Source organism: Physella acuta, unplaced genomic scaffold (assembly GCF_028476545.2).
Source record: "Physella acuta isolate Inbredline_101_S28 unplaced genomic scaffold, ASM2847654v3 ptg000271l, whole genome shotgun sequence".
Taxonomy (NCBI): Eukaryota; Metazoa; Mollusca; class Gastropoda; family Physidae; genus Physella; species Physella acuta.
The window spans coordinates 251,272-263,388 of NW_026731790.1; the positions used below are offsets into that span (position 1 = coordinate 251,272).

At 35.7% G+C, this 12,117-nt stretch overlaps 1 protein-coding gene across 1 annotated transcript; it reads left to right on the forward strand.

Moving 5' to 3' along the window:
- Nucleotides 1–1,610: 1,610 nt before the first annotated feature.
- On the forward strand, nt 1,611–2,957 carry LOC131939258 (uncharacterized). Its single transcript, XM_059297463.1, has 2 exons — nt 1,611–1,631; nt 2,118–2,957. The coding sequence occupies exon 2, from the start codon at nt 2,121–2,123 to the stop codon at nt 2,685–2,687; it is 567 nt and encodes a 188-aa protein (XP_059153446.1). The 5' UTR covers nt 1,611–1,631; nt 2,118–2,120; the 3' UTR covers nt 2,688–2,957.
- The last annotated feature ends 9,160 nt before the right edge of the window (nt 2,958–12,117 follow it).

Consider the following 12,117-nt stretch of genomic DNA (forward strand, 5'->3'; position numbering starts at 1 on the left):
TAAAAAAAAATTACTGGGGTTTACATTTTTATTGGAGTTGTTGAGTCTGGCTCAGGCTTGTGTAGCTGTAGTGTTTGGTTGCATAGCAGCAGGATTATTTACGGTAACAGGTTATCGTTACATGGCAGCAGGCTAGTTTCAAATAGCTGCAGGTTTGGTTTAGTTGACTGCAGGTTAGGTTTATTTGGCTACAGGTTAGGTTTAGTTGGCTGCATTTTAGGTTTAGTTGGATGCAGGTTAGGTTTAGTTGGCTTACAGGATAGGTTGGTATGGATGCAGGGTGTCCTTGCAAGGCTTCATCATCATAATTTTTCCTTTTGTTTAATAAGGCCTATATCAGAGCTTTCCACGCTGCTGCCACTCTTTTCAGCTGTTCCCAATACCTCCCTTTCCTTTAGCCTCCTCCGGCACGCTATGTCGCCATGTCTTCTTGGGTCGACCCCTGCGTCGTTTGCCTTGAGGGGTTCCACTCCAAGGCCTGCCTGGCTCTATTGCCAGCGACCTTTATAAGCGTGAGCCCAACCCAACCCATCGCCTTTGTCTTTCCCCTGTTATTTCCTGTCCACACATCTCCCATAGTTTCTCGTTTTCTACCTTGTCTTGCGCTTTTAATTTTAAAATACTCGTTAGGCCCCTATTAGTAAAATTATTTTTGTTGTTGCCTCTTTTGTTTTCCATATATTTCTGCAGCCATACCATCAAATCAACATCTGTACCCATATAATCAGCAATATAGACCAAACATCTTAATACACATGTTTTGTTGTGTTTTTTTTAATCGGCTCCAGTTGATATAAAGAAAATAAAAACAACGGTCCAATGTTTTCACGTTGAAAACAATGTTTTAAAATGTCGCAAAGGCTTTCTTGTCGTTTTTGTGTCATTTGGGTTTGTTATTACTAAACATCAGGCGAAGAATTTCGCAAATGAAAAGAAAAAAACAAACAAAAAAAACTATCGTTTTACATATTCCTTACAGTGTATTAAAGCACACGAACAGAATAAAAAAGATAGGTACAACATACCAACAGTTTATTAATATTAAAGCCCAATGATGTATTTAATGTAATGCTATATTTAAGCCCAATGAAGTATTAAAGCCCAATGATATATTTCATTCCAATGATGTGTTAAAGCTCAATGGTATATTTCATTCCAATGATATGTTAAAGCTCAATGGTATATTTCATTCCAATGATGTGTTAAAGCTCAATGGTATATTTCATTCCAATGATGTGTTAAAACTCAATGGTATATTTCATTCCAATGATGTGTTAAAGCTCAATGGTATATTTCATTCCAATGATGTGTTAAAGCCCAATGATGTATTAAATGATTATTTAACTCTAATTAATTACATATACCATTAAAGCGGAATAAGACTTACTCGGCCTTTGAACATGTAACGGCTTAATTAAGAATTGATTTTTTTAAAATTAATAACAACAACACGCGATTTGAATAAAGTAATTGTTTCGCTCGTATGACCGTATATTTATTTACACGTGCTTAGTTTAATTAATTTTTGTGTTTTCACTCAAAACAAAACAAACAAGTTCACATATTCGTTTACTATAAATAGCCAAGCAAATCGCCAGTAATTTAAATCATTTGTTCGAAAGAAATTTCAGGTAACTTATGTGTTGTTTTGCGAACTAGTCTAACTTAATGTGTGAGTTGTTAAAAAAAGTGTTAATTTAGTTTAAAACGTTACTGATATAAGATTTTGGAAAATTAACACATTTTAAGTAGGTGTGATTTTTTTTTTAACTTAACTTGTTCAAAGAAGATGAGCGAGTTATTAAAAGAAGTTGTTAATTTGATTTAAAGCGTCCATTTTATGATTTAAGACAATTAAAAACTTAACTTTATGTGAAAAAATTTTAACTTCATTTTCGCTAATTTGAAAAAAAATCTAGCAGTTAAATGCTGTTTTGTAACTATAACTTCACTCTCACTAGCGTGAGTTAGGTACCGTCATAGCTTGGTGAACTCAGGGGCGTTCTACTGACTTGAACCCGGGTTCGAACTCGAGATTTTCGGGTTAGCAGTCTAACGCTCTACAACTCAGCCATACTGTAAATAAATGTTGGGTTAATACAAATTTATTATTCCAGAAAATGTTGTCCTACTCTCAAGTTAAAGCACTAGTTTTCTTGGTGTGTGCGGTCGGTGTGTACTCTGATTGCCGAGAAGAAGACTGGAGTGCCAGCTTTGATTTCCAAGGTCTGTCTGAGTGCAAGCGACCCGGTGACGTCATTTCCGGGTTTTACCGAAGAGACGCCGACGCGGTGGGCGATGGTCTCCGGAAACTTGACACAGTTGAATGCTGCTCAAAACCGGCTCAGTGGAAACTTAGCGTCGACTATGTCGTGGCTAACTGGTGGAGCGTATTAAACAAACCTAACACCTGGGCTACCTGTCAACCTGGGCATTTCCTGGCCGGACTCTACAGAACTCTGGCCAACAACGAGCTGAGCGATATTGAAGAAGGTCGGTGTATTAAAGCGGGAGATCACCCCGACAGCTACGGCGAATGTTCGGATGTTGACATAAGTTCCTGTATTAAGAAAGCCGGATGGTGCAAGTGCCCTGATGAGACGTATGTTGTCGGCATATATCGGGGTAGATGCAATGACTTGAGCTGTCTGGTCAAGCTACGTTGCTGCAAGTTCGCTGAAGCGTAACGCATCCGATTTGTTTGTTTTTTCTGACACTGCAAATAAATAAATATAAAGCTCACTTTAAACATCAGAGAGTGGAAATATGTAAAACTATTATTAAATGAGGCAATATTTCACCTTAAGTTAGAACAGATTAGCGTAGTATAGTATTGTTATCTCAATAAATAATAAAAAAAAATAAAAGAGGAGAAATAAAACAGAACATTCATATATTGTTAAAATTGCGATTTTTAAATATAAATCTTAAATTATATATGTATCCTTATTTTTTTTAGATGCAGTGTCATTTAAATTAAATAAAAATATAGAAGACATGTTTACAAATTCTCTGTTTTATTGAAGTTGTGTATTTTTGTCATAAAACGTGATTAAACCATATAGCACGGGTGAAATACCCACCGGTCTACCGGGGAAAATTCCGATAGTCCTATAGGAAAAAAACGTTGTTGATTTCCTTGGAAAACAAACTTGGTGGTCACCCTGAAAAAAAAAATCTTGGTTGTTTCCCTTGAAAAAAATCTAAGTTGTTTAACTGGACACAAATCGTGGTTGTTTCCCTGGAAAAAAAATATTGGTTGTTTCCCAGTAAAAAAAATCTTGGTTGTTTCCCTTGAAAAAAAAATCTAAGTTGTTTAACTGGACACAAATCGTGGTTGTTTCCCTGGAAAAAAATATTGGTTGTTTCCGAGTAAAAAAAATTTTGGTTGTTTCCCTTGAAAAAAAAATCTAAGTTGTTTAACTGGACACAAATCGTGGTTGTTTCCCTGGAAAAAAAATATTGGTTGTTTCCCTGGAAAAAAAATCTTGGTTGTTTCCTTTGATAATGCATTGTTAGGTAAATTACAGCTTATGTGGTGTGTCCACAAAAATTACATAATTAGCAGGGATTAAGTGCAATGTTGTTGGTATTTTTAATACTGCCTTTTATTTATTCCATACACTAAACGTACTGTTTTCTTATTATTATTTTAAATAAAAAAAAAACAGGTGAAGTAACAAAAGACATCTTTATTCGGGAACGGAAATTCCCGCAGGTTATTTTTGTCTTTGTCTGTCTTTTTTTTCCGCACGAAAGGGAATTTTTTTACCTCACCATAATGCGTACCCTTTTTTTAAGCAGACGTTTTAACAGTACATTTAGCAGTGTAAAGTTTTACTACGTTCTCGATTGTAAAGGCAAGATCGAAGAAAAAAAAATCTTTTAAGAGTTATGTTTATGTTTTAAAGTTTCCATCAGATGAACACAAATATTTAAAAAAAAAATCAATAACAGTTTAGAAGCAAGCTCCTAAATGTCCTCTATGTTTACCTTTATCTATTGTCTTTAACTGAGCCTAATCCGGGCGTACTTCAGTGCCCTGACAGTGTTTTTTGGCGTTCCGGGTCTTCCCGTGTTCGCGATGGCCCCTACGTTCGTCTAAGGACTAGCGCAAAGGACTAAGAATAAGTTGGGGTACTATAGTCGTTTACTAAGTTGAATCAGGCGGTTCCGCCGGCGCCCCGGGCTAGAATATGAGTACTTTCCGTCTGTTTGCGTTTTCTTCGTGTTTGAGTTTGGGTATGCGTTTGTGCTTGTGTTTGTGTTTGCATTTGGATTAGGGGTTTGTTTTCGTTTGCTTTTTTGTTTGCTTTTGTGTTTTCTTTGTGGTTGTGGTTGTTTTAGTGTTTGCGTTTGTTTTTGTGTTTTCGATTGTATTTATATTTGTAAATTTTAAAACGAAAGCTATGCTTTTAAAATTGAGATCTATTATCGTATATGTTGATAACTAATCAATAAAATTACAACATTTTTTAAACGAAAGCTTCTGTTTTTTTAAATTGAGATCTATCATCGTATATGTTGATAACTAATCACTAAAATCATTACAATTTTAAAACGAAAGCTATGTTTTTAAAATTGAGATTTACCATCGTATATGTTGATAACTAATCACTAAAATACAAACATTTGTAAACAAAAGCTATGTTTTTAAAATTGAGATCTATCATCGTATATGTTCATAACTAAACACATTTCAAGGACTTTACGTTGATTTGGTTTTCACGATACAGCTTCAACTTTAGATATTCACTGGGCCCGCTGTCCATGGTCCTTTTCATGCTATTTAAATCTTAACGTTTCTCAAATATATCAAGTTAGATCGCTGTTGTATTTTTAGTCACATGATTCCAACTTAGGTAGATTTTCTTGCCACGCTGCTAGCACTATTGGGTTATGCTGCCTAATCTGAGTTGAATTTTGTTTAGCCTGGACTGGCTTGCAACAATACATTATGACATATCATCAGAGTTTACGATTGTTTAGGGTAGCCTCGCTAGCACCAATGGTCGAACACAGTTAATCTGAGTTTACTTTAATCTAGACTGGCTAGCACCAATGGACATCTCATCCAAGAATGTTTCTCAAGACACGCCAAGAAAATGTCAGACTGCCGACTGAGGCGAGCTTCATGTCACATTCTGTTAGTGCCGGTAACGACCGAGTAAACAAATCTCTCTCTCTCTCTATATATATATGTATATATATATATATATATATATATATATATATATATATATATATATATATATATATATATATATATATGCATCTCTCTGTTTGTAGAATTTGTTGTCAAGAAAAATTTGCAGGAATTACAGAACTAAACATTGACACAGACAGTTGAATTTGTTGTCTAATATAATTAACACTTGTATTTTGGTGTGTAGGTTACCTGTACACTCTCCCTGCCAATGCAAGGAAATAAATAAAAATATATTTATATAGAAGTTGTAGCTAAACCTTTGTTCTCCCTACTCCTTTAAGAAAGTTTCTATAGCCTGCCCCTGACGTGGAGAAAAAAATATTTGAAAGAAACCCTGCTTGTAGTAATCACTTGGTTTTAATTAAAAATATGTGACTTATCCATTCTTCGTCAGGTTACATTGCAGCATTGCTAATCACGATATGCGAGACATTATTTTGCTGAGTACACAATACTTTTAACTACTAGATAGGCAGGTGAATTATATATGTCTCTGAAACCTGATTTAGACCTAGTTAACATCAGATATGTTAAACAGTCTATCTTCCATGATGACTGTAGTAAATTATAAGCTTGAAATAAACGTATCCACTCAACATTCAAACATGGTTGCAATTGACACCATGGAAAATAAAAAACAGAAGCAAATGAAAGTGTTTGAAACATACTTTAATGTTAGAATTTTAAAAGAACCAAAGTCAAACATATGTTAACAAAATAAATATCATCTTTGTTGGTCGGACACCGACCTATGGAAATCACATCAATCTGTTAACAAGACACCAGCCTGTTAACAAAACACAAATCTGACGACAAGACACAAATCTGACGACAAAACACCAATCTTTTGACAAGACATCAATTTGCTGACAAGACACCACCAATCTGCTTACAAGACACCAATCTGTTGACAAGACACCAATCTTTTGACATGACACCAATCTTCTGACAAGACACCAATCTTCTGGTAAGACACCAATCTGCTGACATGACACCAATATGCTTACAAGACACCAGCCTGCTGACAAGACACCAATTTGCTGACATGACACCAATCAGCTGACAAGACACCAATCTTTTGACATGACACCAATCTTCTGACAAGACACCAATCTTCTGGTAAGACACCAATCTGCTGACATGACACCAATATGCTTACAAGACACCAGCCTGCTGACAAGACACCAATTTGCTGACATGACACCAATCAGCTGACAAGACACCAATCTTCTGACAAGACACCAATCTTCTGGTAAGACACCAATCTGCTGACATGACACCAATCTTTTGACAAGACACCAATATGCTTACAAGACACCAGCCTGCTGACAAGACACCAATTTGCTGACATGACACCAATCAGCTGACAAGACACCAATCTTCTGGTAAGACACCAATCTGCACGCATACTCATATTTGATGTGGAGACAACAGTATGGAGCCTCCAATCAATGTAAACCTACTTACAAGGCATCACATCTCTATAGATGATCAAGTTTTCAATTAGCCAACGGTAACATGAATGACCTACTATAGTAAACACGTCGCATGATCTAACATAAGGCAAAGCATAATATACACATATAGGGCCTATACACTGCTAGTGGGTACAATTTTAACATTGTGTATTTAAGTACCAATTTACAGCAGCAGGCTTGTAACAAAATGTTAACCACAACATTAACAAGTTGTGACTAAATGGATAGGCTACACGAAACTAAAATCCATATAAACGAAAACCTAATACAAACAAAATTATGATGTGAGTTGACATCCTATTCCATTGCGGACGTAATGGGAAAATTGTGATGACAAACCAAGGAGCTAGTCGGGTGTTTTACAACGTTGTCGCAACTTTGGGGCATAATATTTAAATAGACTCGGGTGTTTTAAAACGTTGACGCAACTTTGGAACAGAAAGTTTGAATAGACTCGAGTGTTTTAAAATGTATTCTGGGTGCACTTTGATCTCCGACAACAAAACATCTAAAACAGCTTTTTTCTTGCTGGTACTGGTGCCCTTTAGCTTAGTAGATGAGAGCAATTTATCAGCTGTTTCTTTAGAACATTTAAGTCTCATTTGTAAATATTCACTTTTTGTTTTGCAGCCTTCTAAAGCAACAAGATCTGCATTCAATCTCTTGTAAGTTCCATTTTTCTCACACAGCTCTAAGTAGTTATCGACCGGAATACCTGCAGCCTGCATGAAATCCCATATCTGTTTTAATCTAGGCACAGAATATTTAAACAGTTTTCTATGCACAATTACATACTCTGAATTTAGTTTTGCTTCGTTAAGAAAAAAGTCTAAAATACGTATCAGTTTATGTGTTTTGATGTTACTCAGATATAGACAAGATGACAGATAATTAGCTGTTCTTTCGTCACATTCAAGTCTAATTTGGAGATACTCAGATGGACAAATGCATCCGTCTAATGCATCAAGCTCATCACATATGTTCTTGTATCCTATATCAAATGTCTTGCGACTCCATCCCAAACATTTCAAAACTTTGTCCTGACTTCTGACAGGATTGTCAGTCAACAAGGACCTAGCCTGTAACAGCTCCAACCTCCTGTTGAGTTCCTCGTGTGAATAGTACAGAGGTCTTGGATTTTTAATGAACAGAGACAAAGGTAAATTGTAGGACAACAGCAAGTTTACTTTTTGCTCAAGGAGTGGTAAAGACATGGTTCCCAAACGTGGATGTTGAGAAATAAGTGAATCAACATCCTTTTGATTGCAGCGAAATATTTGAGCCATACGTTCAGATTTATTGGCACATCCTTCTAATGCATCAAGCTCATCACACATGTTCTTGTATCCAATATCAAATTGCTTGCTACCACATTCCAAAAAATAAAAAACTTTGTCCTGACTTCTGACAGGATTGTCAGTCAACAGGGACTTAGCCTGTAACAGCTCCAACCTCCTGCTGAGTTTCTCGTGTGAATAGTACAGAGGTCTTGGATTTTTAATGAACAGAGACAAAGGTAAATTGTAGGACAACAGCAAATTCACTTTTTGCTCAAGCACTGGTATAGACATGGTTCCCAAACCTGGATGTTGAGTAATAAGTGAATCAACATCCTTTTTATTGCAGCGAAATATTTGAGCTATACGTTCACATTTACTGGCACATCCTTCTAGTGCATCAAGCTCATCACACATGTTCTTGTATCCATTATCAAATTGCTTGTTACCACATTCCAAATAATTAAAAACTTTGTCCTGACTTCTGACAGGATTGTCAGTCAACAAGGACCTAGCCTGTAACAGCTCCAACCTCCTGTTGAGTTCCTCGTGTGAAGTTTGGATTAATGGCCTTAGATTTGTTGTGATCAGAGACAAAGGTAAATTGTAGGACAAAAGTAAGTTTACTTTTTGCTCTAGCAGTGGTATAGACATGGTTCTCAAATCTGGATGTTGAGTAATAAGTGAATCAACATCCTTTTGATTACAACGAAATATTTGAGCAATACGTTCAGATTTACTTGTGCATCCTTCTAATGCATCAAGCTCATCACACATGTTTTTGTATCCAATATCAAATTTCTTGTCCTTACATTCCAACAAATTAAAAACTGTGTCCTGACTTCTGACAGGATTGTCAGTCAACAAGGACCTAGCCTGTAACAGCTCCAACCTCCTGCTAAGTTCCTCGTGTGATAAGTACAGAGCTCTCGGCTTCTCAGTGATCAGAGAAAAAGGTAAATTGTAGGACAAAAGTAAGTTTACTTTTTGCTCTAGCAGTGGTATAGACATGGTTCTCAAATCTGGATGTTGAGTAATAAGTGAATCAACATCCTTTTGATTACAACGAAATATTTGAGCAATACGCTCAGATTTATTGGCACATCCTTCTAATGCATCAAGCTCATCACACATGTTTTTGTATCCAATATCAAATTTCTTGTCCTTACATTCCAACAAATTAAAAACTCTGTCCTGACTTCTGACAGGATTGTCAGTCAACAAGGACCTAGCCTGTAACAGCTCCAACCTCCTGTTGAGTTCCTCGTGTGAAGTTTGGATTAATGGCGTTAGATTTGTTGTGATCAGAGACAAAGGTAAATTGTAGGACAAAAGTAAGTTTACTTTTTGCTCTAGCAGTGGTATAGACATGGTTCTCAAATCTGGATGTTGAGTAATAAGTGAATCAACATCCTTTTGATTGCAGCGTAATATTTGAGCAATACGTTCAGATTTACTTGTGCATCCTTCTAATGCATCAAGCTCATCACACATGTTTTTGTGTCCAATATCAAATTTCTTGTCCTTACATTCCAACAAATTAAAAACTCTGTCCTGACTTCTGACAGGATTGTCAGTCAACAAGGACCTAGACTGTAACAGCTCCAACCTCCTGTTGAGTTCCTCATGTGAAGTTTTGAACAATGGCCTTACATTTGTTGTGATTAGAGACAAAGGTACATTGTATGATAACAGCAAATTCACTCTTTGCTCAAGCACTGGTATAGACATGGTTCCCAAACCTGGATATTGAGTAATAAGTGCAAGAAAATCCTTTTTATTGCAGCGAAATATCTGAGCAATACGCTCAGATTTATTGACAGGTCCTTCTAATGCATCGAGATCATCAAACATGTTCTTGTATCCAATATCAAATTGCTTGCCACCACATTCCAAATAATTAAAAACTTTGTCCTGACTTCTGACAGGATTGTCAGTCAACAAGGACCTAGCATGTAACAGCTCCAACCTCCTGTTGAGTTCTTTGTGTGAAGTTAGGAACATTGGCATTATATTTTTTGTGGTCAGTGACAAAGGTAAATTGTATGATAACAGCAAGTTTACTTTTTGCTCTAGCAGTGTTAGAGACATGGTTTCCAATCGTGTATGTTGAGTAATAAGTGAATCAACATCTTTTTGATTACAACGAAATATTTGAGCAATACGTTCAGATTTACTTGTGCATCCTTCTAACGCATCAAGCTCATCACACATGTTCTTGTATCCAATATCAAATACCTTGCCATCACATTCCAAATAATTAAAAACTTTGTCCTGACTTCTGACAGGATTGTCAGTCAACAAGGACCTAGCATGTAACAGCTCCAACCTCCTGTTGAGTTCCTCGTGTGAAGTTTGGAACAATGGCCTTACATTTGTTGTGATCAGAGACAAAGGTAAATTGTAGGACAACAGCAAATTCACTTTTTGCTCTAGCAGCGGTATAGACATGGTTCCCAAACGTGGATTTTGAGTAATGAGTGAATCAACATCCTTTTGATTACAACGAAATATTTTAGCTATACGTTCAGATTTATTGGCACATACTTCTAATGCATCAAGCTCATCACACATGTTCTTGTATCCAATATCAAATGTTATGCCATCAAATCCCAAATAATTAAAAACTTTGTCCTGACTTCTGACAGGATTGTCAGTCAACAAGGACCTAGCATGTAACAGTTCCAACCTCCTGCTAAGTTCCTCGTGTGATAAGTACAGAGCTCTCGGCTTCTCAGTGATCAGAGACAAAGGTAAATTATAAGACAACAGCAAGTTTACTTTTTTCTCTAGCAGTGGTATAGACATGGTTCCCAAACCTGGATGTTGAGTAATAAGTGAATCAACATCCTTTTGATTACAGCGAAATATTTGAGCAATACGTTCGGATTTATTGGCACATCCTTCTAATGCATCAAGCTCATCACACATGATCTTGTATCCTATATCAAATTTCTTGCCACTACATTCCAAATAATAAAAAACTTTGTGCTGACTTCTGACAGGATTGTCAGTCAACAAAGACCTAGCCTGTAACAGCTCCAACCTCCTGTTAAGTTCCTTGTGTGAAGTTTGGAACAATGGCATTACATTTGTTGTAATCAGAGACAAAGGTAAATTGTATGATAACAGCAAGTTTACTTTTTTCTCTAGCAGTGGTATAGACATGGACATAAAACGTGGATGCTTTCTTATAAGTGATGCAACTTCATCTTGGCTGCACTGGAATATTTTACTAAGTAAAAAATAAAGTTCTCTTGACACTTGGGCTTTTTGATGCATATCAAAACTTTTTACTTCATGTTGTTTTATTGTTTGTGAGTAAAAAAACTTTTTAATTTGTATTTTAGGAGGATTATATTTATTACAGGACAATATGGAAGTTCCAAACTTCGTTAACAGTGGCTTAGGGCACGTTTTAAACACTCCCCTTATAAGTAATGAAGCCATTACGCTTGATTATTGTTCACAATCAGATACGTTTAGCTTGTGAATTCCAAAAAGTATAAAATCCTATGTGCATCTGCAAATAAAGTTATAAACGTTATATAATGACCGTCTGTTGTTTAATAGAACCAAACTTGAGTTGTAAAAATAGACTTTACATTTGTCTTAGGCGAGTGGTCTAGGTAGCCTTTTATTTATATGGAAAACTGTTGACATTTGTGTAACAAACGATAACTATCGCAAATATTTTAAATTTATTAATACTGGAGAAGAACTTGTAAAAAGTTTATTTCATTAAAATGGGCTGAGAACTGTTTTTCTAATTCACCAGTCAAGTCAATGGCCGATATTATTGTTTGTTATTTCCAATAAAACAAGATTGCAATAATGTCAAAAACTAGTACGGCATTCAGGCTAAATTGTCTTTAAAAAAAAATTCCCAAAAAACGCATTAAAAAAATATATATATTTAATGAAGTTCAACATGAAATGCTGACGTATTTGTAATTTTAGTAATTGCAGTAAATTTACGCATTAAAAAAACAAGTTTTTAAATATTTAGAATTTACGTTATTTAAAAATAAATTCTTAAACTTTACTTTTTAAGAAGCATTTTTTTTTAAAAACTTACACACTAAATGCGGAGACGTATCCCACACGCATAATATATGCGATACAAGACAAAACATTTCTTATGAAAATAAAT

Excerpts from the sequence above, each read along its gene's own strand:
- LOC131939258 (XM_059297463.1), top strand. The coding sequence starts at position 2,121 with ATGTTGTCCTACTCTCAAGTTAAAGCACTAGTTTTCTTGGTGTGTGCG.